The sequence below is a fragment of the Salminus brasiliensis genome, chromosome 8 (genome assembly GCF_030463535.1).
Source record: "Salminus brasiliensis chromosome 8, fSalBra1.hap2, whole genome shotgun sequence".
NCBI lineage: Eukaryota > Metazoa > Chordata > Actinopteri > Characiformes > Bryconidae > Salminus > Salminus brasiliensis.
The window spans coordinates 40,389,010-40,416,946 of NC_132885.1; the positions used below are offsets into that span (position 1 = coordinate 40,389,010).

General features: G+C 45.9%; 1 protein-coding gene across 4 annotated transcripts; it reads right to left on the bottom strand.

Moving 5' to 3' along the window:
• Window positions 1-448: 448 nt before the first annotated feature.
• mcf2lb (mcf.2 cell line derived transforming sequence-like b) lies at window positions 449-27,930 on the bottom strand. Of its 4 annotated transcripts, none has more exons than XM_072686587.1 (31): window positions 27,555-27,930; window positions 20,428-20,511; window positions 18,647-18,761; window positions 18,432-18,522; window positions 17,971-18,090; window positions 17,668-17,784; window positions 15,508-15,657; window positions 15,220-15,344; window positions 15,021-15,135; window positions 14,356-14,475; window positions 13,428-13,619; window positions 13,139-13,330; window positions 12,812-12,968; window positions 11,649-11,713; window positions 11,353-11,432; window positions 10,686-10,752; window positions 10,436-10,551; window positions 9,603-9,672; window positions 9,414-9,506; window positions 8,808-8,900; window positions 8,073-8,198; window positions 7,738-7,959; window positions 7,058-7,150; window positions 6,693-6,771; window positions 6,311-6,365; window positions 5,021-5,142; window positions 4,697-4,762; window positions 3,965-4,039; window positions 2,644-2,753; window positions 1,375-1,467; window positions 449-852 (listed from the first exon to the last, which is right to left on the bottom strand). In XM_072686587.1, the coding sequence occupies exons 1-30, from the start codon at window positions 27,634-27,636 to the stop codon at window positions 1,387-1,389; spliced, it is 3,273 nt and encodes a 1,090-aa protein (XP_072542688.1). In that variant the 5' UTR covers window positions 27,637-27,930; the 3' UTR covers window positions 449-852; window positions 1,375-1,386. The 4 variants fall into 4 exon arrangements, with proteins under 4 accessions (XP_072542688.1, XP_072542686.1, XP_072542685.1 ...); XM_072686585.1 differs by lacking the exon at window positions 27,555-27,930 and adding an exon at window positions 22,552-22,660 and having other exon boundaries at window positions 2,647-2,753; XM_072686584.1 differs by lacking the exon at window positions 27,555-27,930 and adding an exon at window positions 22,552-22,660.
• Between the last annotated feature and the right edge of the window lie 7 nt (window positions 27,931-27,937).

Here is a 27,937-nt window from a genome sequence, read left to right on the forward strand (position 1 = left end):
AGGGCCCAACAGGGGCATCTTGCCGAGCCCAGGTATCGAACCCGGGTATGAGAAGCATCAGAAACAGCTCAGAGAAGGAGATCAGGCTAAAAGCTATAGTTTGCAAGGTAGGTAACTGGCTAAACTGGCCTACACTATCTGGACTAAAGTATTGGGACACCTGCTTATTCATTGCTTCTTTTGAAATCAAGGGTGTTGGAGTCACTGGGAATAAGGATTTCTACTAGATTTTGGAGGATCCCAAACACATCTCCAACACATCCCAAAAATATATGAAATGGAGCACCATCCATCATCAGGTAGTTCCACAGCTCAATGCTGGGGGGCTTTACACCCCTCTAGCCCACGCCTGGCCTCATTAGGTATGGTGGGAACCTTAGTGGGTTCATGTTTATTGTTAATTGAGAAAATTAAATGTAAGAAATAATGAACAGAATGGACAGCATCCTGGATTTCGTATATACTTTAAATACACATATGAACAAGATACGACAGCTGTAGACAATAACAGACTTTACAAACAGTGAACCAGTGCAGTCACAGTTCTACCAATAATAATAATATCTGCATATATGATATGCTAAATTTCCACAGAGGTTAAGACCGTACTCATGCAAACGGAACGCTGACTTTGGTTCACTATGAGGAGCGCTAGACTCAACCACCAGAAACGGTTTCACACTGGACGTTCACGCCGCTTTAAAGGGATACAGACCTTGTAGCACATGAGGGTGTGTACAAGTTTTGGCTCAGGCTGCTAAATATGAAGTGGTTCACATTTGTGCTGTACGACCAACGGGTGAGGGAAAACTTGAGAAATGGCAGGTGCCTCCGTCCAGGACCGCGGTATCTCTGAAATGAGAGACGTAAGTTAAACTGTGTGGGTTGTGAACTCATATACACTCGCGTTATCTCCTAAAAAATATTATCAATAGACTATATTGTCCAGTGCATATTGTAATTAATGTAATTAAATTACACAGATCAGCCATAACATTAAAAACACCTGCCTAATTTTGAGTAGGTCCCCTTGTGCTGCCACAGCAGTAACACATCTGACCGTTCGAGCCATGGCCTCGGAGGGGTATCTGGCACCAGGACTTGACCTTAGCAGCAGATCCTTCCTGTAAGTTGGGACCTGAGATGGGACCCCAGTGTTTGGTAGGGTACTGACCACTGCAGACCTGATGCCTGATGTTTTGGAGATGTTCTGACTCGGTCGTCTAGAACATCCCACTTCGGTTCTGGACAGAGTGGCTCAGATTCTTACGCTAACCCGTTCTTTTCTCCAGTGGTTTTAATATTCTGGCTGTTCTATGCTATTATTAATGGGCTAATTGTACGTTATCCTTATTAAGACAGTACAGGTCTTACCCGCAGGTCTTCTCAGCGGGGTCCGTCTTCAGATTCTGCAGGCAGTGTGGGTTCTTCCTCTGCAGGCGCCTCACACTCATGTCCTTCCACGGGCTGAAGATAAGAGTTTCACAAGACTGTTATATCAATTTTTATAATTATTATTTTTTTAAAATAGTTTAGGAGTGGTCCAGTGGACCGAGGCGCTGGTCGCTATGATCTGAGGATCGTTGGTTCACTTGGATCATGCGACTTGCCATCAGCAGCCGGAGTCTGAGAGCGCACAATTGGCCTTGCTCTTTCAGGGATTGGTGGGTTGATGGCAGTTCCTCCCTACATCAGTCCTACTGCGATCATGGTCAGCACCGGCATCTGCTAGCCGTTGTATCTGAGCTTTCCTCAGAGCGTGCTGGCTACCTAGCGATGCCGCTAATCAGCGGAAGTTTTAAAATAAATAAATAAATAAAAAGAGGCTTTACATGTATCCGAGGAGTATTCACCTTCCTGGTGATGGGGGCATTTAGTTTTTATTTAGTTTTAAAAAGTCATAGGACAGAGTATTTCCATACATAATATTTTTTTTCTTTTACCAGCTTGTAATAGACACATTCTTCAGTAATATAAATATATATATTTAAATTTCTCCCACCCCCAATTTACATTAACAAATAGAAAAATAGTATCCACTTAACAGGACATAATAGCCACCTAAATACAGGGTTTAAGAGGTATCACACTATATAATATTATATATAATATAATAAATAAAAACGAACATACAAAAAAATCTGATTTTTGGAATCTTAATAAATGTTATTTGCTCCATTTGGTAAACATCGCAAACCTTCTGGATCCATATGTTATATTTGGGGGGGGGGGGGTCTGGTGTCATCCTTTTAATTGTAATGCACTTCAAAGCTACTGTGAGTAGTATTCCTGAAAGAGGTATTTCTCAGACCACCCTATTGGGGGCATTTCTAGTACATGGCTAGTGATTAGGGGGGGGGGGGTGCCTGTCCTGATCCAAATTGGGTAGGAATATAGAGAAAATTGGGACCCACTTGGGTTTCCCAAATTGACATGTTACAACCCACCTTTATCTCACGTGAGTACAGGACATGGCATATGAGGCGTATGCTTAACCTCTCCTGGTCCCATCACTGACCGTGCTGGACATCCATATGAGGGCCAATGGAACCCATGGACAAACCAGTGCGCTTCCCAGTTGGGCTACCCATACAGGCCCCACATGGACACATTAGCAGGGACGGTAAATGGACGAGTACACACCACCTTCTTTTCCCGTTCCTCCTCGGGGTCGGAGGTCACCTGGTCCTCGGCACTGAAATAGCCATCGTTCTCCATAGAGGCGTCCAACGAGAGAGAGCCTTTGATCCATCCTGCAAGAGGAAGACCATGTTTAGAGAAAGTGGCGGTCTGGTCCGAGAGGAGAGGAGAAAGCATGATGGTGAAGTCAGAAGGTGGAGAAGGGAACGTATACCAGCGGGGGTTAAACTGGGAGGGTCTCTGAGCTAGATAAGTGTTTTCTGAAGGAAAAGGAGGTGAGAATTTGATTAGGCACCGTAGCCTATTATTAAATAGGTCCTCATGGACTCCACAAGACCTCTGAAAGTGTTCTGTGGTATCTAGCACCAAGACTAACGTTAGCAGCATGGGGGGTCTCCATGAGCATCAGTGAGCCTTAGGTGCCCATGATCCTCTTACCAGTTCACCGATTGTCCTTCCTTGGAGCACTTTTGGTAGGTACTGACCACTGCATACCGGGAACACCCCCAAGACTTGCCTGATGTTTTGGAGATGTTCTGACCCAGACGTTTAGAACATCACAATTCAGTTCTTGTCTCCGATTCTTAAGCTTACCTATTTTCCCACTTCAACATCTTCATCACCTTAAAGAACTGACTGTCCACCCCTTGACAGGAGCCACTGTAGATAGATAAGATAACACTGTATAGTGGTGCTAGCACGAATGAACTGAAATCAGCCCTGAACATATTTATAGGTGCGGTACTGCAAGGCTAACACTAATATATGAATAACACTAATAATAACACTCCTACAGAAAGTGGTGGAGGTTCTCCATCACTGTGTTCATCATTACAACATCTCCAAAGTTCTCCTCTCTCATGGAGTCTAGTGTTATTTAGAGTTCTCCTCAGATCAACACCTGGTTTGGTGGTAAATCAGGGCTTAATGATGGTAAATCAGGTGAGCTGCTGCTGATGATGATGCTGCTGCTGATGATGGAGTTGGACACATCCTTCACGCTGTGCTGGCTGGACTGGGGGGCGTCCAGGAGAAACCTGGAGGAACCGAGCTCTGTTCCTCAATTCTAATTCTGCACCTGTTCTAACCACCTAAATCCCAGTTTAAACCCGTAAGCAGTCAGAGACAGGACAGCAACAGTACAGTAACAGTGACCACGTGGTAGTACTACGCCCAGTGTAATAGACACCGCATGCTAACAGTGGTAGCGTGCTAAGTCAGCAAGTGAGACTCACACAGACCCACAAGCACATGCCAACCCCAGTACCATCCGAAAGCGAATGAGCGTGCATAAGGGTGTGCGACTATCCGAGAGCACGAGTACCTCTCCTACGGTTCTGAAACAGGCTCGATGTACTTAACCACCTGGCTCCGCCCAAATGGGGGTGTGCTCCTGTTTCTGAGAGGAGAATGACCAATCAGAGCGCCATCATGACATGAACAGGTCCTCATAATAAAAGTGTATACTACAGATGAATGCCTGCGGTCCAGCTTCAGTATTTCAGTACTCACCTCAGGATCCAGCTTGACGGACCAGCCCCAAATCAAATGTCCATATAAGCAGAACATTAGCTAATGTGGTTTACGCCACTGTATGACTGACCCCACATCAGTTCAGGCTTCAACAGGCCTGATGATGCTATGCTAAGCTAAGCTACGCACCTTTGTTCATGTTACCAGATAACTGTATGTTTACAGTGTCACAAACTACAATGGAGGCTAAGCTTCAGCAAACCAGCAAACTTTGGACACCAACACTTGGTGGTCTTGGTGGATCGACTAGCTGTTTTCTGGACAGGTCAGGCATGTTCTTGCTAATAGCTGGGCCATCTTCATTTTTGGCCCCCAAAATTAATACTTTTTGCTTCTTCTACAAAATAATAGGACTGGAGTGAAGGGGGTGGGTGGTCACCAGGTAGAATGTCACCACCTTGGGCCTAAACTCCAGTAACCCCATCATTTCGTCCAGTAGAGCTCTGACTGCAAAGCATACAGCAATTTACATTAGATCAGACACAGTAAAGCAAGCCAGTATTGACTGGTTTAGATACGACACCTAATGGAGTTGGGTCACTTTTGATCTCCTGCCGCTTGGCCTTGGTCTCGGCGCCTAGCAACGAACCTGCAGTGCACAAAACAGAAGCAGATAAGTCCATCAAACACTCGCTCTCACCCACTGCGGTATGTTTGTTACTACAGTTCGAAACGCATCCACTAGAGGGCAGTGATGTATTAATAGTGGTGTGAGAGTGGTGCTAGTGCGAATGAACTGAAATGGGCTGTGTACGTATGTTTATACGCATAGGCCTCTGGTAATGACCAGTACTTTTCTTACATATCTGAGATGGATACACACTCGTTCGTCTGGCTTTGCACTCACCCATTGCCTGCTCTCTTGTATTGCCGTCTGGGCTGCTGGGTTCATTGCCACTCTCTTCGTCTGGCCTCTGTTTCTCCGTCCCCCTATCCCTCCTCATACAGCTGTGCCCGTCTCTCACAGGTCTATGAACAAACACACAGTGCTGAAATCAGTCAGGTATGTATTTTGCTGCTGTGTTTACATATATGTGTGTGTACTTGTTTTCATGCATTTCCAGGACAAAAATGTTCTGAATTTGGTAGAAAATCAGAGACGGCTCTAACGGACCGAGCAGGGTTAGGTTCAGTACCTCGGGTTTCGTATTATACAATATATGCAACATACACAATACACACAGTCATATCAGAATATTATGACCAACTGCCTAACAGTAGGAATTACCACCCTTGGCTTGGTTGACGCTAGCAAGACGTTGTGGCGTGGACTGCTCCCTACCCTATTATCATCCCTTATTTGGACACCAGTCACATCGCGTCCATTGCCCTTGATGATGGTTTTGCATTCTGCTACAGCTGACTGGTGTGCTTGCTTATTTATTCGTGCAGCAAACCCAGTCACGCGGCAGATTTCGTTCCAGACCTGGGGTGGTCCTAAAGTTCTGATGCGACTGTGAGAGTGGGGGAGAGTGGTAGGATCTCAGAACCGCTCACTTTGTGGGATGATCTAGAGCTACCGTAGTGGAAGTGTTCAGAGAATGGACTGTGGTCCACAGTGGTGCCCCTTGGGGAACGATGACTGGCAGGTGGTACAAAGCAATCAATCAATCAATCCATCACCTTAATATAGTCCGTACCTCGACGTCTCGCTAGTGTCCTCCCAGCCAAGGATGGTTTTTCCCACTGTTGAGTGGGTGGTCATAATATCCTGCTATGACTGTTATACATGTGGCCTATTATGTCCATTATTATGATTATATATATATATATATATAGTCCATCAAACACTCGCTCTCACCCACTGCAGTATTTCACAGGGTTATAATACATATTACCCCTACATTTACATAGCCTTAAGTATGTATGTTACTACACTTCGAAACGCATCCACTAGAGGGCAGTGATGTATTATTAGTGGTGTGAGAGTGGTGCTAGTGCGAATGAACTGAAATGGGCTGTGTGCGTATGTTTATACGCATAGGCCTCTGGTAATGACCAGTACTTTTCTTACATATCTGAGATGGATACACACTCGTTCGTCTGGCTTTGCACTCACCCATTGCCTGCTCTCTTGTATTGCCATCTGGGCTGCTGGGTTCATTATATATATATATATAATAATGTGTGTGTTCACCTGTCCAGTGAGTTGTTCTCTGAAGATACCTGGTCAGTCTTCTGCTGGCTGGCTTCTGTAAGAGAGAGACTATTTACATACTGGTTCTCCAACTGTGGCCTGACCTACTGTTGCTTCCAAAAACCTCATATATCCCACTTCACTTTCAATGGAAGTCAAAGTAAACCGCATTACTTCCAGGTCAATTTGGAGTATGCAGGTCATTTCTGTTGGTCCATTCATCAGGAAATTTGGACACAATGTGAAGAACAGCTGTCGGATTTGCAAAACAGTGACGGTATACTGATTCCAGTCAGATCTAGTCAAGGAACAGTACCACTAACAAACCCCCTGAAGGACTTGAGGACTAATTGAATAACTCATGTGGTCTCTCCCCTCGTACCTCTGCAGGCCTCCAGCTGCCCGGTTAGAAGTTTCCGGATTTCTCTCACCCAGACGGTCTTTATCTCCTCGGACGCTGCCTGTAGAGAGTAAGAACGAACACTAATATTAACCCCCGCCTGAAAGTGAGAGTCAGGATTCGGTTATAAAAAAAGAAGAAGAAGGAAAAAAAAAAGACATCTAAGAGCTCCTCAGGATGGAGCACAGTGTTGGGTCACCAGTTCAATCCGCTGTGATGCTAAAATGTCCCCTGCGAAGACCACCACCCTGGACGTTTACAGATACTCTGCTTTGGTCTATTTTGTCACACCTAGCAGACGTTACTGAGACAGACACACACACACACACACACACACACACACAAACCTGCACGGTGTACACCTCATCCCTGGAGCTGGACCAGATTTCAAACTTCTTGTTGTCTCCTTTGGCGTGCTCTGTGATTCCAATAGCACTCATCTAGGAGTCAGAAATAAAGAAGGGTTACGACTCCAAATAAAAAAAGAAAAAAGAAAAAAAAGAAAATTAAAAAACTATGAATGAATGAAAAATGAACTTTCTGAATTTGACTAAATTATGAATTCAGTTCATGATTTCAAATGAAGAATTAATTAAAAGTTAACATATCTGTGCTTCAAAATGTTTAATTTCTGTAAACCTATTTTAAATATTTTCTTTTAAAATATAAAGTACAATTATTTTTTTATACTTTGAAAATAATTGGCAGGTTATAATAATTTCTTAATAATTATATAATATAATTAACATGTTTTATAAATATTAATAGCTTATATACACATTCTCCAACTGTCTTTCATAGTTAATCAATTATTTTAATAAAGTAAAACATTAATACAATAAAAATAGTTTTTAATAGTTTAATAATTTTAATAGTTTAAATGTCAGGGTTTTTTTTTGGCATCGTGGTGGAATATCTTTTAAATGGTTAAAGTGTCCGAATACTTTTCTTGGAACCACTGTAACAACTGTGTACTGGAAGGGTGGTGTATGCTCATGCCCACGCCCCTGTGCACGCACACACTCACGCTGAGCTCCTGCTTGAAGCTGTAGGAGGGCGCCTTCTCGTAGCCCTCGCCGCTCTCCTCGCGCCGCTTGCAGAAGAGCAGCGCTCTCTCGTGCAGGAACAGGTGCCTCTGCATGGGCTTAAAGCGTGCCAGCTCCATCATCTTCACATGGCCACGCTTATGCTCCGCCCACACGCTGAAGGAGCCCTGCATCAGCAGCCGGCCCAGGGCGCCCAGGTTACCCTGCCGGAAGGGAGGGCAAAGGTCAAGTGAGACTCGAGCTGGAAAGGGTAGAGAAGTCTCGGACACGTGGCTATGGATGGCGCTGAGGTTCTGGCGTGTGTGTGGGCTCCTACCTCGTATCCTGTGATGGCGATGAGGTGCATGGAGTCGTTCACAGCCTTCAGGATTCCCAACAAGGAAGAGAGAGCCGCCTGCAGCTCCACTAAACCCTCACAGCTTTTACTGTACTTGATCAGCTCCTTTAACACACACACACACACACACACACTTATAAGTGTCTCTATGAAATATATCTAAGTATACTATATTGACAAAAATATTGGGACACCCGCTCATTGACTGTTTCTTCTCACATTAAGGGTATTAATAAGAGCTGATCCTGCTTCTGTTGGAGTAACTGACTCTGAGGGAAGAAGAAGGCTTTCTACTAGATGTTGGAGGAGCCCCGGTGTGAGGATTTGATTGCATTCAGCGACGAGAGCATTAGTGAGGTCAGGATCATTCCAGAGAACACGGTTAGTTCCACTGCTCCACAGCTCAATACTGGGGGGCTTTATTATACCCCTCTAGCCCTGGCATTAGGCAGCATGGTGCCAATCGGTTCATGTTTATCTGCTCCAGAGAGTCTTATTCTACTGGCAGTGCTTCTTTACAGGGACTAGACAAGCGGAGTGTGTGTGAAGCATTTATTAAAAGGGCTGTCCACAAATTTTTGGCAACCTCAGTAGCCAAAAAAGTGGTGATTTATTGTTCAAGCGTAAAGAAATTAGTCTGGTTTTACTGCAAAGGAAGTTTCAGTCCTAGAATTGTGTATACACACACACACACACACACACACACTGCAGTACCTTCAGTAGGAGCTGGTATTTGGTGATTCTCTGAACCGGCTTTAGTAGGTAAGAGTCCAACCCCAGTTTGTGTTCCAGCTTCTTTTGGCATTCCTGTTAGCAAACATACACACACACACACACACACACGGATGCATGCATTATATAAAGTGTGTTAAACATGTTAGCAAGGCTTTTTGTAATGCCTGGTCTTCTGAAAATGCTGGGTATGGTCAGGGCAGCTAGCTGGCTGAGCAACAGCAAAGATCATAATAGTGTGTGTGTGTGTGTGTGTGTGTGTGGCTCTGAGTGGCTCAATGATCCAATGCGCTACCACTATGGCCTAGGGATCTTGAGTTCTGATCCCAGGCCATGCCGCTGAGAGAGCACAATTGGCCGTGCTCTCTCCGGGTGATGGCACTCTCTCTCCCCTCATTACTCTTAAGAGATGTTGGTCGGTACAGGGGTCTGTTAGCTGGTGGGGTTTAGCTGGGAACCCAGCGTTTTTCTCCGCTGCTTCGGCGGCAGTTGGGAAAAAAGGCGGTGGCTGGCTTTGCATGCAAGTCCTGACGAGAGCATCGCTAGTGCTAGGTCAGTTGGCAGTTGGTGCGTGTGTGTGTGCTTTACCTGGAAGAAAGCACAGTCCGAGCACTGTCTCCAGAGGCTCTCAGATCGAGGTTTGTTGTGGCAGTATTTCTCATAAATCTGCAGATCTCCCATCTAACAAACAAACGGCAGAGCTGTATCACCAAACTGCTGAAGGACCAACCAGCCGGACGGCTGCTATCAGCTTCACTCCATCTGTGCCAAACTCACCCTCTCCAGGAAACAGCGCCCCACGAGCTCCGGACAGTCTGTGTACGTCTCCAGCTCTCTGAGAAATATCCTGAAAGAGACAGGGAGAGGTCCAGATGGTAGTCATGGCAATACCATCTTACTCTAACTGCTGTACTGTGCTGCTTTGACGGGGTCTTGGGTGCGGGGATGGTTGGTGCAGTATCATTGTCAGGGTACCTGCCCCAGACCAGTTGCCAATCCTACATTTCTGGCATCTGCTGCACTCCACACCTTGAAACTACATCACTGTATCATCCGGATGGACCACAATATGGATATATGATGGGACTGATTCAGCAGTTATTACTTATCATGACTGTTTAGCATATTAGTGATTATCAGGGGTGCTGCCGAGGATTTTGGGCCCCACAACACAACAATTCTGCCTAAAAATATTTTGGGGCCCCTGTCAGTAACAGACTTTTAGAGTTGAAGGTTTGGAAGTGTTCAAGCAAATATTCAAAAATATCAAAAAATGTAAAATGAATATAATTTTAATAAAATATTTCAGTTTCAGCTGCTGATATTTGCTACATAAAATGAATAAAATAAAATTTTCGAGAAATAAGAGAAATTGTATGTAATATATTTAAGATGATGTAATTAACATTTATGTTTTACAATACCTTTTTTTTTTTATAAAGATATTTAATAATAATAGTGTCATCATTTTATAATATCAAAATGACCATGGCACTTTTCCAAAGGTTCTCATCTACTCAACTCTACAACAACAGGACAAGCAATGTTGCAATAATTAACCAGATTGTGGGCTGTAACATAAAACCTCCGCTCCAGTAGGTGGCGCTCACGTTTTGTGGAAGTGGTAAATCTCCTGCATGTTGCCGAACAGCACGTCCTTCTTGTTTTGGAGGACATTAGGGATGAGGGGAGCCATGGCCGGGTTTTCCATCTCGGCAGCATATCCCTGTAACGTACATTAACACGTTCATCCAGACCACCCGACCCGGAACGACCCGGTCTGCTTTTAATGACTTTACTGTGGGGTGATATCGGTCCTTTACAGGCGGAAAAGCGTGCGAGGAGGGAGGGCGTCTGTACCTGTAATACACAGAGGAGTTCCTCTACGTACGCTCGTTCGGTTTCCAGCAGCTCGTTCATTACATGCCTGAAATCGCACAGGTTACAACGGTCAGTATCGATGCACGTCATGGTGGTGTTGACTGAAATCAGACGTCTGAAAAGTCGGATGCCTCAAAAAGCTCCCTCGCAGAAGGTAATTACACCAAGTAATTAGAAATACATTGCCTGAAGCCGGAGATATTTGTTTCACAAATAGTTCTGAAATATTGAAAATGTATTTTTTTAAGCCGTTCGTGGCGGAGGGATACATGCAGGGTGTTGTACTGCAAAAATAGTCCCGGACTAAATTAGTTTTAATCATCAATGTTTACATATAGAGCTCAGAAGACACGTGTAGGTTCACTGGTGGGCTTGGATAGTGAATAAAACAGCTATATTTGTGCTGTAGTCGCGGCAACTGACGCCTGGTTCCATTCACCAGCGCTCTAAGGGAATATTACTCAGTAAATTTCTCCAAAAATGGAGCATTTCACACTAAAACCCACTCCCAGGTACTGCTTAGTTTTCATTCATTGAAGTATGCCATACTTTTGAAACTTTGGTGGAGTTCCCCTTTAATGTTTTTAATGTTTTTCATGATCAAATCATCAGTAGAAAATACTTGACCCCTTGACCCCTGGCTGACCTGCGGAGGACGGTCAGGTTTTCCTCCTCCTCGGACACAGAAGCACTGCGGCTGCTCCCTCCGTTCTGCTCAGAGGGCACCTGTAGAAACACACACACACACACACACACACACACACACAGGAGCACTGATTAAGCTGAGACACTCGTTAGTATGGGATCCACCCCGCTTCCCAGGCAGGCCGAGTCTGTGCTGGACGAGGGCAGCTAGAGAGGACAGAGGAGGAGAAAATGCCAACCTGGGCTTGACTCCGCCCCTCAACCTCCCACCCCTGAATAAATAAAGTCATGTCTCACTTCGTTTTGGCTGCTGTTTCTCTCCGAGTCTTTAGTAGCACAGCTCTTTTCTCGAACCCTAAGAGCTGAGAGAGAGAGAGAGAGGGGGGAGGGGGGGGGGGGGGTAATACCACAGGAGTTATTATTAAAACCCTCACACAGACAGACAGATAGACAGATAGATAGATAGATAGATAGATAGATAGATAGATAGATAACTAAGACAAATTGGCAGATAGACAGATAGTAAGACAGACGTGTTGCCTGATAGATAGATACATAGACAAATAGTGAGACAGACAAACTGACAGATAGACAGATAGTGAGACAGACAAACTGACAGATAGACAGATAGTAGGACCGACATGTTGTCTGGTAGATAGATAGACTGATAGCGAGACAGACAAACTGGCAGATAGACAGATAGTGAGACAGACAAACTAGCAGATAGACAGACAGATAGTGAGACAGACAAACTGGCAGATAGACAGATAGTGAGACAGACAAACTGGCAGATAGACAGATAGTGAGACAGACAAACTTACAGATAGACAAATAGTGAGACAGACAAACTTACAGATAGACAGATAGTGAGACAGACAAATTGGCAGATAGACAGACAGATAGTGAGACAGACAAACTGGCAGATAGACAGACAGATAGTGAGACAGACAAACTGGCAGATAGACAGATAGTGAGACAGACAAATTGGCAGATAGACAGATAGTGAGACAGACAAACTGGCAGATAGACAGATAGTGAGACAGACAAACTTACAGATAGACAAATAGTGAGACAGACAAACTTACAGATAGACAGATAGTGAGACAGACAAATTGGCAGATAGACAGACAGTGAGACAGACAAACTGGCAGATAGACAGACAGTGAGACAGACAAACTGGCAGATAGACAGATAGTGAGACAGACAAATTGGCAGATAGACAGATAGTGAGACAGACAAACTGGCAGATAGACAGATAGTGAGACAGACAAACTTACAGATAGACAAATAGTGAGACAGACAAACTGGCAGATAGACAGACAGATAGTGAGACAGACAGATAAATAGACACCTTGGCAGACAGACAGACATATCTACAGTATCCTACACATAGTCAGGTAGCTGTTGGCTGGGTGAAGTCTAACAGATGCTGTAGGTGAGATGGACAGACAGAGACTGACCCGGGGAGGAAGGAGGTGATTTGATGGCCTCGGGCGTGGGGGCCACCGGCTGGACGGGGCGAGTCTGCTTGGCTGCTAGCTTCTTCAGACTGACTCTCCTTTTCTCAAACATCTCCTGCAGCAAAGTCCTCTTCTCAAACACTCGCTTTACCTGTTCCTGAAACACACGTTTCAGAAGAGACGGGTGAACTGTGGTCATGAAGGGACCCACATGGTCAGCATCATTGCTCAAGAGAGGCTGTGGTTGATTGGCCATCTCTGTGTGTGTGTGTGTGTGTGTGTGTGTGTGTGTGTGTGTGCGCGCGCTCTGTATATGGGGCTCCTCACCTTCAGCTCTTCGTTCAACACACTCTCATACTCTCTCCAAACCGCCTCCACATCCCACTCCTGCCTCTCACTGGCTGTCTCTAGGTACCCCTCCAGCTCCTGCAGTGCAGACTCCGCCCCCTCCTGAGACTGACACCTGTCAAGTGGCTGAGACGCCAGCATGTAAATGCCATCCTCACACCATTTACACACCTGAGAGAAAGACAGACTGTTTGCTACCAATCTTCCCGTGTGTGTGTGTGTGTGTGTGTGTGTGTGTGTGTGTGTGTGTGTGTGTGTGTGTCCTCACGCTCTGCAGTCTCTGATGGAGCTCCATGGCCTGCATCAGTAGAGCTCTCTTGGTCCGGAGCTGTTGTGGGAGTTTCTCTCCGGCTCTCTGAAGCTCGCCACACTTCACCTTCGCACCATCATCAGCAAACTCACAGCCGTCAATCAGATCCTCGCCCTCGGCAACCAGGGCCCTCGACCGGTCCAGAAGCTCCTACAGGAGAGGAGGCAGATGGGAAGGTGTTCTCAAAGGAGTCCCACCGGAAAAAAACATCCAGCGAAGCCAAAACAGAGCTGCAAAACAGGCCGATTCTAAAACCCCCCAAACTGTTACATCACAGTCTTGGCTTCATATATTTACAACCCCCAGAATTACCATAAACCCCGCCCACTACAGAAAGTAGCCCTAGTCAAAGCTGGAGAAACGGTGAATCGCGACGGCGAAGATGGTGTTGTTGATCCTGAAGAGCAGTTCATCACCTCCAGACTCCAAGACCTGCTAGTTATGGGAATGCAGGTTACCACGGCAACCAGACATCATGACCACAGCTCCAGCTTTCCTGCTCCAGTTTCCGCAGAAGGGGAGCTCATACCCGCCACCCGACGGAGCAAAAGCCAAGGAAAGCAAACAGAGATCCTAGGCTAGGCTAAAAGCTAATGCTAGCCAGCGCTAGCGTTTATCGTCTCTCCTCAGTTGCTGGTGCTGTAATCCAGCCAATCAGAGCAGAGCCTGTCAGGGTTAAGGTTAAGAGGTAAAGTAACAGGGTGGTAAACAGGCATGTTTACTATTTATGTACTATATATGTACTACACTTCCTATTTATACACCAAACAATAACTTAAATATTTAATAAATTCATTTATTGGCCCCTTTAAGCTCGTTAGCATCCCTCTACATCTAACGATGGCTCGGTACTGAACGCATGTGTATGTGGTGGGTGGAGACCTACGCTCGCTTGCTCTTCCTGGCTGGTCAGCTCTCTGAGGAGGTGTTCGGTGTGAGTGGGGCTCATCCCTATGTGTGAGGAAGACGACACTCTACAGGTTGCTTGCTCTAGCTCCTCCCACACCTGCAATTAAAAAAAACAGAATGCTTAATATAACACAGGTAACGTTCATGCTAATAGGATAAGCTCGATGGACAAAAGTATTGGGACATTCTTCATTCAGTTCTAGTTTCTACTAAAATCAAGGGTTTTACAAAGGACTTCATCCAGTTTGTATTGGAGTGACTGTCTCTACTGTCCAGGGGAGGCTGACAACTATATTTTGGAGGAGCATTGCTGTGAGGATTTGATTGCATTCTGCAACAGTGAGGCATTAGTGAGGTCAGGATGTTGGATGATGATCACCACCCCACCTCATCCAAAAAGTACGGGATGGAGCTCCACCATCATTCCATCATTCCGGGAGACACAGTTCGTCCACTGCTCCACACCTCTGTGCTGGGGGGCTTTACGCCCCTCTAGCCCACGCATTGTGTCAGCAATGGGTGCAACTTAAAGTATACTTTAGAAAGGGGCGTCCACAAACATTTGGCAATGTAGAGTAGTTAGGTATGCTTGCATACGGCTGTGATTGTGCATGTGTGTGTGTGTGTGTGTGTGTGTGTGACCTGCTGGAAGTTGTGCTCAAACTGCCGCAGTTTCAGACACTTCTCCAGCTTGTTGTGGTGCTGCAGCCAGAAGTCCTCGAACGCCGCCGAGCTCTCGTTTAACTGAGACAGCAACCTGAGAGACGAGGAGAGACAGAAGACAGTAACCCTCTAACTCCTGGCTCCAAGACCTGGCTCCACCTGGCTCCACTAGACTGACCTGTGGACAGTGGCTAGGTTCTCCAGCTGGTCGGGGTTCAGGCTGCTGTCTGGATCCCTCCGCACCGGCTCCCGAATGTTCTCCAAGATCTTACGCCCCTGTCCGAGAGCTCCTGACATCTCCTCCTGTGATGTGGAGAGACAAATAGAGGTGGAGGTCTTTAGATTGTATGGAAAGCTGCACATCATCCATCCCAATGATCTGATCTGACCTGGCTGTGGAATGGGGAGGTGTAGTAGGGTCTGCTGCAGCTCAGGTGATGAACGTCTTGGTGCTATGAGAGCTTACCTTCACGCTCTCTCGCTTGCTGCAGTGTGTGTTGAGCAGATTGCTGGTTGCTAGGGGGGAGATAGGCAGATCCGTCTCTGCGAGTTCCCTGCCAAAAGCCTGCAGTCTCTGCGCCATCCTCTTCACCAACACAGCAAAGCCCTCTATGTCCTACACACACACACAAACACACACACAATAATATTGATAGTAATAAATCAGGGTTTGCACAGACTTTACACACCTCAAAGCAACTGTCATATCAGCTTCATAGGTTGCATTGCGGTGCTGTGGCTGTGTTGCATTGCTGTGCTGTGGCTGTGTTGCATTGCTGTGCTGTGGCTGTGTTGCATTGCTGTGCTGTGGCTGTGTTGTTTTATTGTGCTGTGCCTGTGTTGTGTCTGTGTTACATTGCTGTGTTGTGGCTGTCCTGTTTCTCTGTTGTGACTGGGTTGTGTTACTGTGCTGTGGCTGTGTTGTGTCTGTATTGTGACTGAGTTGTGTTACTGTGCTGTGACTGTGGCTGTGTTGTGTTACTGTGCTGTGGCTGTGTTGCATTGCTGTGTTGTGTCTGTATTGTGACTGGGTCTTGTTACTGTGCTGTGACTGTGGCTGTGTTGTGTTACTGTGTTGTGTCTGTGTTACATTGCTGTGTTGTGGCTGTCCTGTTTCTCTGTTGTGACTGGGTTGTGTTACTGTGCTGTGACTGGGTTGTGTCTGTATTGTGACTGGGTTGTGTTACTGTGCTGTGGCTGTGTTTCATTGCTGTATTGTGTCTGTATTGTGACTGAGTTGTGTTACTGTGCTGTGACTGTGGCTGTGTTGTGTTACTGTGCTGTGGCTGTGTTGCATTGTTGTGCTGTGGCTGTGTTGTGATATTCTGCTGTGCCTGTGTTGTGTCTGTATTGTGACTGGGTTGTGTTACTGTGCTGTGGCTGTGTTGCATTGCTGTGTTGTGTCTGTATTGTGACTGGGTCTTGTTACTGTGCTGTGACTGTGGCTGTGTTGTGTTACTGTGCTGTGTCTGTGTTACATTGCTGTGTTGTGTCTGTATTGTGACTGGGTTGTGTTACTGTGCTGTGGCTGTGGCTGTGTTGTTACTGTGCTGTGTCTGTGTTGCATTGCTGTGTTGTGTCTGTATTGTGACTGGGTCTTGTTACTGTGCTGTGACTGTGGCTGTGTTGTGTTACTGTGCTGTGTCTGTGTTACATTGCTGTGTTGTGTCTGTATTGTGACTGGGTTGTGTTACTGTGCTGTGGCTGTGGCTGTGTTGTTACTGTGCTGTGTCTGTGTTGCATTGCTGTGTTGTGTCTGTATTGTGACTGGGTCTTGTTACTGTGCTGTGACTGTGGCTGTGTTGTGTTACTGTGCTGTGTCTGTGTTACATTGCTGTGTTGTGTCTGTATTGTGACTGGGTCTTGTTACTGTGCTGTGACTGTGGCTGTGTTGTTACTGTGCTGTGTCTGTGTTGCATTGCTGTGTTGTGTCTGTATTGTGACTGGGTTGTGTTACTGTGCTGTGGCTGTGTTGCATTGCTGTGTTGTGTCTGTATTGTGACTGGGTCTTGTTACTGTGCTGTGACTGTGGCTGTGTTGTTACTGTGCTGTGTCTGTGTTACATTGCTGTGTTGTGGCTGTCCTGTTTCTCTGTTGTGACTGGGTGGTGTTACTGTGCTGTGGCTGTGTTGTGTCTGCATTGTGGCTGGGTTGTGTTACTGTGTTGTGTCTGTATTATGGCTGGCTTGTGTTCCTGTGTTCTATTACTGTGCTGTGGCTGTGTTGTGACTGGGTTGTATTACTGTGTTGTGTCTCTGTTATGACTGGGTTATAGCTGTGTTGTGTCTCAGTTGTGACTGGGTTGTATTACTGTGTTGTGTCTCTGTTGTGACTGGGTTATAGCTGTGTTGTGTTTCTGTTATGACTGGGTTATAGCTGTGTTGTGTCTCTGTTATGACTGGGTTATAGCTGTGTTGTGTCTCTGTTATGACGGGGTTATAGCTGTGTTGTGTCTCTGTTATGACGGGGTTATAGCTGTGTTGTGTCTCTGTTATGATTGGGTTATAGCTGTGTTGTGTCCCTGCGTTTTATCTGTGTTGTGGTTGTGTTCTATGACTGTGCTGTGTCAGGGTTGTGTCTGTATGCTGGCTGTGTTTTGTTACTGGGCTGTGTTGTGGGTTCTCACTGTGCGGTGGGAGATCCAGGTTTGATGACAGTATTGCTGAGTGCCGCCCAGTTCTTGAGTCAGCTGACTCCGCTCAATATAAGTGTGCAGCTCAGCCACCGAGCTCAGCATGATCACCTAGAACACACACACACACACAAACACAAACACACACACACACACACACAGCATTTAGACAGGTCACTACTGGTCAGAGATTTATTCAGCGAATGGAATACGGTGCTCTACGCTGTCACTGTGACAGTCAGGATTTAAAAATGTACACACACACACACACACACACACACACACACACTTACTTACCGGCACCTTCATCTTGAAGTCGTCTCTGTGGAGTTTAAAGAGGACGTCTGAGAGAGTGCGCTGGAGGAGAGTGCTAGGCCGCAGCACCAGAACCAGACGCAGGTTCCCTGGAAAGTGGCCCTAAACACACACACACACACACACATCACCACCCCACCTCAACCTCAACTCCCCAACTCATCCCACAAGTACTGAATGGAGCTCCATCATCATTCCAGAGAGCACAGTTCTCCCACTGCTCCACAGCTCAATGCTGGGGGGCTTTATACCCCTCTAGCCCATGCCTGACATTATTGGGTATGTTGGTGTCCTATTCTATTGGCAGTACCACCTGCAAGGGCTAGACAAGTGTCAGATATCTGTGGCAGCAATGGTTGCAACTTAAAGTAGCTGAATGCATTCAGTAGAAAGGGTGGCCACAAATATTTGGACATGTAGTGTATGTCCACACAGATACTTACAGAGATACGGAGTAACGTGCCTTTCACGCAGGCCCATCGGTCCTGGCGCCGGTCAATCACCAAGATGAAGCCCACCCCTGCTGCACTCAAACTGGGGGAAACACAACAACCAGGATACGTGATGAGAAGACACAAGTCCGCACCCAGGGCCGAGTCTCATCGCCGGTTCATTATCACAGGAGAGTGTGTGTGTGTCAGTGTGTGTGTGTGTTTACCTGGGAACACTCGTCAGGTAGGTGAGAACGTTGTGGAAATCTTGGTCTCCGATCTCTCCAAACGAAGGGAAATCTGGGAAGATGATGATTGGGCTGCCGTCCTGACCTCTGCCCCCTAGAGTTCAGCAGAAACAGACAGAAGGTTTCTCCACTGTTGACCCTCATCCTGCACAGCAGGGGGCGACACAGAGTCAGGAGACACTGCAGCTGCTTTACACACAGGAGCCAATTATGAGCCCCAAGATTAGAGACACCGTGGCTGAGTGTGAACACGAGAGAGTGAGAGACACTGACACAAGTAGGAGAGCGAGAGAGAGAGAGAGAGAGAGAGAGATGGGGAAAAGTGCTCCACGTGATCAAAATATAAATCTGGATAGTCATGCCTGTTCTTCCTGTCTCCATGACAACAGGACAGAGACAGTGCAGTGATCGTTTAGTTTGGGCTGCTCTGTTTGAAGAAACAAACCTGTCAACAGCCTCTTAATCTCTCTCTCTCTCTGGACATTGTTGCATCAGACAGAAACAAGCTGAGAGAAAAATGTATTTATTAACTGGAAATATAAATGATTTAGTATCTACTGTGAATTATTCAGTATTTACTATGATTTTGTCAGTATCCACTATGAATTATTCAGTATCTACTATGGATTTCTCAGTATCTACTATGAATTATTCAGTATCTACTATGAGTTATTCAGTATCCACTATGAATTATTCAGTATTTACTGTTATTCGGTATCCACTATGAATTATTTAGTATCCACTATGAATTATTCAGTATTTACTGTTATTCAGTATCCACTATGAATTATTCAGTATCTACTATGGATTTCTCAGTATCTACTATGAATTATTCAGTATCCACTATGAATTATTCAGTATCCACTATGAATGATTCAGTATCTACTATGGATTTATCAGTATCTACTATGAATTATTCAGTATCCACTATGAATTATTCAGTATCCACTATGAATGATTCACTATCTACTATGGATTTCTCAGTATCTACTATGAATTATTCAGTATCCACTATGAATTATTCAGTATCTACTATGTTTTGTCAGTATCCACTATGAATTATTCAGTATCTACTATGAATTATTCAGTATTTACTGTTATTCAGTATCCACTATGAATCATTCAGTATCTACTATGGATTTCTCAGTATCTACTATGAATTATTCAGTATCTACTATGGATTTCTCAGTATCTACTATGAATTATTCAGTATCTACTATGGATTATTCAGTATCCACTATGAATTATTCAGTATTTACTGTTATTCAGTATCCACTATGAATTATTCAGTATCTACTATGGATTTCTCAGTATCTACTATGAATTATTCAGTATCTACTATGGATTTCTCAGTATCTACTATGAATTATTCAGTATCTACTATGAGTTATTCAGTATCCACTATGAATTATTCAGTATTTACTATGTTATTCAGTATCCACTATGAATTATTCAGTATCCACTATGAGTTATTCAGTATCCACTATGAATTATTCAGTATTTACTGTTATTCAGTATCCACTATGAATTATTCAGTATCCACTATGAATCATTCAGTATCTACTATGGATTTCTCAGTATCTACTATGAATTATTCAGTATCTACTATGGATTTCTCAGTATCTACTATGAATTATTCAGTATCTACTATGAGTTATTCAGTATTTACTATGTTATTCAGTATCTACTATGAATTTTTCAGTATCCACTATGAATTATTTAGTATCTACTGTGATTTACTTTGCTGGGGTGAAGTTTACCTGACAGGAAGGCGAACTTCCTCTTCAGCTCGCCGATGATGTCAGCAGCGCAGAGAGGACTTGTCTCCTGCTGCATAATTTCATCTGCACACACACACACACACACACACACACACACACACACACTTGAGTAAATAGACACAGGTGGGCAGCACAGAATTGGTCATCATTTTCGTAATGAATGGATCGTGGTGTAAAATGCAGTCCAGCTCACAGGGTTACCTGTGGGTAGCTACACTCACCGGCCATTTTATCAGAAACACCTACAATACAGGTGCACAACATCCTCAAAATAATCTCTACTATATAATTCACTGAACCACATATTGGGCTGCTCTGAGACGCCAGGCAGGAGCCGGCAGAACAGTGGAGGGGGTCTGCCTTGCTTTCCTACTCCAGTCTGCAGCTGCTTCTGGCTCTGGATCCTTACTTGGCTGTGAATGGATTTCTGTGGGTAGGTGGGACTGATGGGAGTGAGTTTTGCCCAGAGGTGCTCTCACGCCACCCTTTCATCTCAACTAAGACCCCACCCTCACCCCAGGACAATCACACACACACACACACACACACACACACCACAGTGTGTATTGTGTGTGTGTGGTAAATGTAGCTGTAGCCCACCTACCCCATATCTCCAAAATGTCAACTTTACAGGAGGAGGGAAAAACGGCAGAACTTTCAATTGAAGTCAATGGAATTTTTTTTATTCTAAGTCATTTTGGAGCGTTTCTATTGGCCTGTTCATCCTAAAAACCATGACACCATGCACGGGACACCCGTAGGATTTACGTGATGTCAAAAAGTGAAAAATGATAAAAATGGGAGCTACAGGGCACCCCACAGTGACGCCATTGTGTTCAGCAGAAGCTCGGCGTCAGTAGTGAGGGAGCAGACGGCCGTGAGAAAGAAGGACTGTGTGAGCCTTCTGGAGTCAGGTTCAGACCCTCGGGGTACTCTTTCTCTCCCACTTACACACACACACACACACACACACACAGTAGAGAGTCAAAAGCTTCAAAACGGCTACTATTACAGCAGTGGACACCCACACGCCATAATGTCCAAAAGTATCTAGACACCCCTTTCGCACACACCTTGCATAATCTCTACTAAAGCAGCTTGCAGTGAAACTCGGCCTGCTAGAATCCAGTCTCCCTGGGATGAACTGGACTGGCGTGTCTGATCATCTTCCATCAGTGCCTCTCATGTATGGCTCAGTGCAATCAAATCCTCCTCACAGCAAATTGTCCAGCAATGTAGTGTAAAGCCTTCCCTGGAGAGTAGAGGCTGTTGCTTTGCAGCAAAGAGGGGAAAAGCCCTCTATGAAAATCCTTGCTGGAGGAGCAGGTGTCCACAAACTTTTTTTTTTTAATCGTAGATCTACATTAATCATAGATCTACTGTTGTTGTGGTTTGTTTTTTGTTTTTTTTAAATCACCAACAAACTCAGTCTTGTCTTCAATAATCAGCGGTGAAGATCTGTCCAGAATAGGCTTGGTGTGGGTTTGGCTCCATTGCAGAGAACCTTGCAGTCTGAAGAAGTTCACGCCTCTAAAAGCTCCCTTTACTGAAAGGTATTCCACCAACTGGTCCTGAATGCACCGAGACGATGCCGGAGACGCTGTATGACCAGACTTTTGAGAATATTTAGGTCTAAAATCCACTCATGGTGGAGGAGACATGCAGGGCGCTGTGCAACCAAATAGTTCCCTCAGAAAAACCTAATGTTTTCAGATGTGCTGCTGTTTCACCATCACCAACATCCCACATAAAGCTGAGAGGACACCTGTGGGTTCACAAGTGGGTTTGGATAGTAATAAAATGGCCATCTTTGTGTTGTACTCATGGCAACCAACACCCGGTTCCATTCACCACTACTGTACAGAAATCTGAGGTGGTGCGTTTCCACGCAGTGAAGCACTTCACAGCAAATTCCCTTTGACCGACTGTTGACATCTCAACCGCTGAACCGTACAGGAGTTCTGAGACTGTGGTGGGGTTCCCCTTTAAATCCTGCTGTTAATAAACAGCTTCCAGTCACTTGTTTCAGCTCTGCTTTTCCACACAGGTCGCTCACACACACACACACACACACACACACACTCAGCTGTTAGTAGAACTTACGGTGGAGTGTGTTGCAGCAGCGGGAAAAGCGGGAATATTTCTCTGCTTCGGTCAGCGGAATACGGACATGTCCTCCTCGCCTCTGTCCATCCATCTCTACAGCTCTCTCTCTCTCTCTCTCTCTCTCTCTCTCAGGCTCTCTCTCTCTCTCTCTCTCTCTCAGGCTCTCTCTCTCTCTCTGCTAAACTTACCTGTGGGAGAACTGACTACCTGAGACAGGTGCACTGATCAGTGACACCATACTCTCTCTTTTTCTCGCTCTCTCACTCTTTCTGTATCTCTCTCTCTCTCTGAGAGACTCTCTCTCTCTCTCTCAGTCTCTCTCTCTCTCTCAGTCTCTCTCTCTCTCTCTCTCTCTCTCTCTCTCTCTCTCTGTTGATCTTACCTGTGAGCGAAATGACTACCTGAGACAGTTGCACTGATCACTGACACCACACTCTCTCTCTCTCTCTCCCACCCTCCCTCCCATTTTCTCTCTCAATTTCTCTCTCTCTTTTTTTTCTCTATAGCTCTCGTCCGAGCCTTCTCTCTCTCTCTCTCTCTCTCTCTCTCGCTTACTCGCTCTATATCTGTCTCACTCTTTTTTTCTACAGTTCTTTTTGCAAATCTCTCTCTCTCTCTCTCTCGCTCTCTCTCTCTCTCTCTCTCTCTCTCTATATATATATATATATACATATGTAGCTTGCTTACCCTTTTTTCTGTAGCTCTCTCTCCCTCTCTCTCTCTCTCTCGCTCTCTCTCTCTCTCTCTCTATATATATATATATATATATATATGTAGCTTGCTCACCCTTTTTTATATAGCTCTCTCCCTCACTTGTGCGCTGTTTTTCTCTGTAGCTCTCTCGTCCCCGCTTGTTCTCTCTCTCTCTCTCTCTCCTACCTGAGTTCAGTAAGAAACTCCTTCCTTTGTGCAGCTTTCATTAATGAATGAATGGGTGTCTGTTTGGAGTGTGTGTGTGTGTGTGTGTGTGTGTGTGTTTGATCTGATAGGGCTGAGCATTGATAACAAGGGCTGGATTCAGCTCTGGTCATTCAGAGGACATTTAAATGACCCAACAGGCAGCATTTAGATCCAGCAGCTCAACACTTCCTCTCCCTCTCTCTCTCCCTCTCTCTCTCAACCCCCCTCCCCCCCCCCCTTTCTATCTATCTTGCTCTGTCGCAACCCCCCTCGCTCTATCCCCTTCTCCCTCCCTCTCTCTCTCTCTCCCCTTCTCCCTCCCTCTCTCTCTCTCTCCCCTTCTCCCTCTCTCTCTCTCTATCCCCTTCTCCCTCTCTCTCTCTCTCTATCCCCTTCTCCCTCCCTCTCTCTCTCTCTCCCCTTCTCCCTCTCTCTCTCTCTATCCCCTTCTCCCTCTCTCTCTCGCTCTATCCCCTTCTCCCTCCCTCTCTCTCTCTCTCCCCTTCTCCCTCTCTCTCTCTCTATCCCCTTCTCCCTCTCTCTCTATCCCCTTCTCCCTCCCTCTCTCTCTCTCTCCCCTTCTCCCTCTCTCTCTCTCTATCCCCTTCTCCCTCTCTCTCTCTCTCTCTCTCTATCCCCCTCTCTCTTTCCCTTTCTCTCTCTCTATCTCTTTCTCTCTATCCCCGTCTTTCTCTCTCTCTCTCTATCCCCTTCTCCCTCTCCCTCTCTCTCTATCTCTCTTTCTCTCCCCTTCTCTCTCTATACCTGTCTTTCTCCCTCATTCTCTCTCCATCCCTCTCTCTATCTATCTATCTTGCTCTATTTCTCTATCCCCTTCTTCCTCTATCATTGTCTCTCTCTCTCTCTCTCTCTCTCTCTCTCTCTAACCCCCCCCCCCATCAGTAAATCTTTTGAGCTATTCGTGTCCAAAAGTGTGAAACTCACAGTCCAGTCACAGTCCGCTCATGAAGCAGGACGTAGCTCACTGCTAATTCTGTTGCCAGCGTTGCGCTGCGAGCTGAATTGGAGGCTTACAGTGGTCAGTAATGAAGGAGTAAAGGTTGAGCTTGGACTCACCCTGACCCTCTTTAAGTGGCACAAGAGGCACGAGCTGCGGTCCACCATCACTGCCCTGCCGTGCCTTCTTCTTCCTGAACATCCTCAGGAGGCCTTTCTGGACTGATTCCCCCCTGCTCGCTCCAAAAGCAGCAAACCTTCAGTACTGGTTCTTCATCTATAAGCTGAAGACCTTGTGCTCCTAATGGACCGCTCTACGACTGGACCGCTCTACGACTGGACCGCTCTACAGCTGGACCGCTCTATGGCCGCAGCGGTGGCGTTAAAAGCTACAGTCTAGTGTCCAGCTAGCCTGTGGAAAAGCCTCTGCCTCACTGCCATTCCTTTTAGGATATCTGGTTTTGTACTCAGCTGTGAGATCTGCCAAACACACACAAATGCACAAATACACCAAACACACACACACACACACACACACACACACACCTTCAAGGAACCTCCAGCGGGGCCCCACAGGAAGCTACATTGCTAAAACACACAGCATTGACTTTAGGAACAAGGAGGAGAATTACATAAAAGACTGGGAATTCAGAGAATGAAGGTCAGACAGATTGCAGAAAAGGATGTTTATGGCGAGATGAACATGGATGGATGATGGAAAATTAATAAACATTAGTTTTACCCCTCGAGTTTTCAGAAGAACCTCTCAGATTCCATGATCTCCACTAGCTTTTTAGCATGTTCAGTTCTTTATCTGAGAAGTAACATGACCATTATTTCATTGTAGGCATGTCCCGATCTGATCCAGGCGGTGTTTAGAGCGCCCCCTGGTGTCCTCAAGGTGCCATTAATTGACATTCTCCCCAGCCGGCTGCAGTGCGGACGTTCTCAGAAGGTAAATAAAGGAGTTGAGGTTCTGCAGTGTGGAGCTATTTTACAGTGGACCCTGAAAACAGACCATAATATCTGACCCATCACTGAAACGCTCTGTTTTACCAGCGGGAGAACCGGAGAACCGCTCACTCGCCTTTCTCTGTTTATAAACCAGCACTGAAGAACCCGCTCAGAACCGAGTGGAGGCTAACGCTAATGCTAATACACACACATGCTAGCTATAGGAACCCCAATCACACACACAGCACATTCACCCACTATAAACCAGCTATTATACACCAGTACACCAACAACCATAGATATCAGTCCAGAGTGTGTACCACTACATTACACACACAGGAAGTGACCTCACTGCAGTGTTGTGAAGGAGCTGGGAGCTGGGAATTAGATGATTGGATGTCCCTATTTCATTGGCTGATAGGAAAATGGCATTCCGGTTGGTATTGGTATGTCCTGACTTTGTCCCCAGGAGATACCCGAAAGAAACCAGCCGCAGCTAACGGTATTTACATGTCTATTTATGTCCTCAGCAGGAAGGACACACTGAGCCACGTTCGTAAAACCGCACCGCCAGGAATTCTGGGAGGTAAATAACACTGTAATTCTGCCAGAGCAATGGCTGTGAAGACTTACCTGAGTAGCCTAGCTCTTCCCATACGTTTTCAAACATGTTTGGTCACACAGGCAAGGCTTAATGTTCTTAACCTGGCCTGATAACCAACCATGTAATTGATGCATCTGCAACCAAATAGTTTCCAAACTTCTGAATGCTGTATATTTTACGCATCTCGACCCAGGCTGACGTCTACGCCACAAGGAATTCCATGTGCATCGTGTCCAGAAAATGATTCTGTAACTGCAAAGAATACAATGACCCTGACGACCTTTCCTCTTTTATAAAGGGGGCCGTGATGGTCAAGGGTAGCTCAATTCGGAGGGGGGGGCAGTGTTTCCCTCAAGACACCTCAGAATAGCCTGAGACTGCAACTCTGCCGGTTACATCATACTGTAACTCATTCCTTATTTATAGCCCAGTCTCTCTCTCGCTCTCACTCTCTCTCTATTAATCAGAAACCTCTATGTACTAAATACGCACAATGGACAAAAGTATTGGGACACCTACTCCTACAGGAGATTCAATGATATCCCATTCTATGTGTTGTCCCATTCTGACAGACACTCGGGGGCTGAGCTGCTCTCTGTGAGCTGTTCCTCCTAAACTCTTCCACTGTTCAATAATAACACCACTCACAGCTGCTGGAGGAAGATCTAGGAGGGAAGGTCTAAATCTCACCAGCTGACTTGTTGTTGTTGTTGGTGCAGCGGTGTCTCCTATTACATACAGAACCACGCTGGACTTCAGTGAGCTCTTCAGAACCTCCCATGTGTTTATACACCTGTGGCCTGCATGGCACTGACTGAAACACCTGAATTGGATTATTATAAGAGATGTGTCCAAATACTTTTGTCTGTGTAATGTAGTCAAAAACATATGCAATATATGACAGTTCTGTATGTACCTGGGCGACCTAGGCAAGATCTGCTCTCGGAACCTCATGGGCAGTTGAGGTTATGCAGCAGGACAACGTCCACCCTGGGTGAACTTGGGCGAGACGGGTGTTGCGTACTTCGATAAACTTCAGTAAATCCTGTAGTGACTCAGTAAATACAGTGCTGGTATAAGGCCTGTGTTTTGTGGTTCTCTCCAGGTTCTTCATCTCTCCGAAGGCTGATCTGCACGTCCAGGACATTAAGCCTCAAATAAAATGTCCATGTTTTACACGTCATGTCCAGCGGATGCTTCCACAACCATTCTAAAGGAGCGTCCAGCACGTATCTGACACTTCTTGAAGGCCAGAGTGATGCTTTCTGTACATAAACAGACAATGGAGGAACAGGTGGACTGAACTGAAGGTGCTGTGTCCAGACCGTCCAGCAAATACTCAACCCACAGCCATCCTATCTGACCATCCCTCTCATCTTTCCCTGGGGACAAATAGCACATCGTTGACATGCTGTGTAGATTAGGACATGTCTCATGTTCATGGATCCTCATTTGAATCCATGGATGGAGCTGTGGACGAAGACCTGACCATGACAGAGTAGCAGTGACGGACACACACACACACACACACACACACAAATGTGATGTTTCGTCCCACATACATGGACACCAACATGGACCTTACCAACATTCTGACTGACACTGCTCAGTCTGCGCAGCAGATCCTGCACAACGTCCTTCTCCGTCTTCACCCACACCATCGCCATCCTCCAGATCCAGACACACGCAGAGGGAGAGAGAGAGGGGGGGGGGTGGATGGAGGAATGGAGAGAGAGAGAGAGAGAGAGAGAGAGAGAGAGAGAGGACGGTAAGGTCCAGAAGATGTCGTCAGACGTGTCCCAGTTTTACTGGCAGTTCTGCATCACAGCCATCCACGGGAGAAGGTCTGAGAGCCAGAGCGAACGAGTGGGAGAGAGTGTGTGTGTGTGTGTGTGTGGGAGGGGATGAGAGTGAGAGGGGTGCACACAAGCATGTAGACTACATGGCAACACACACACACACACACAC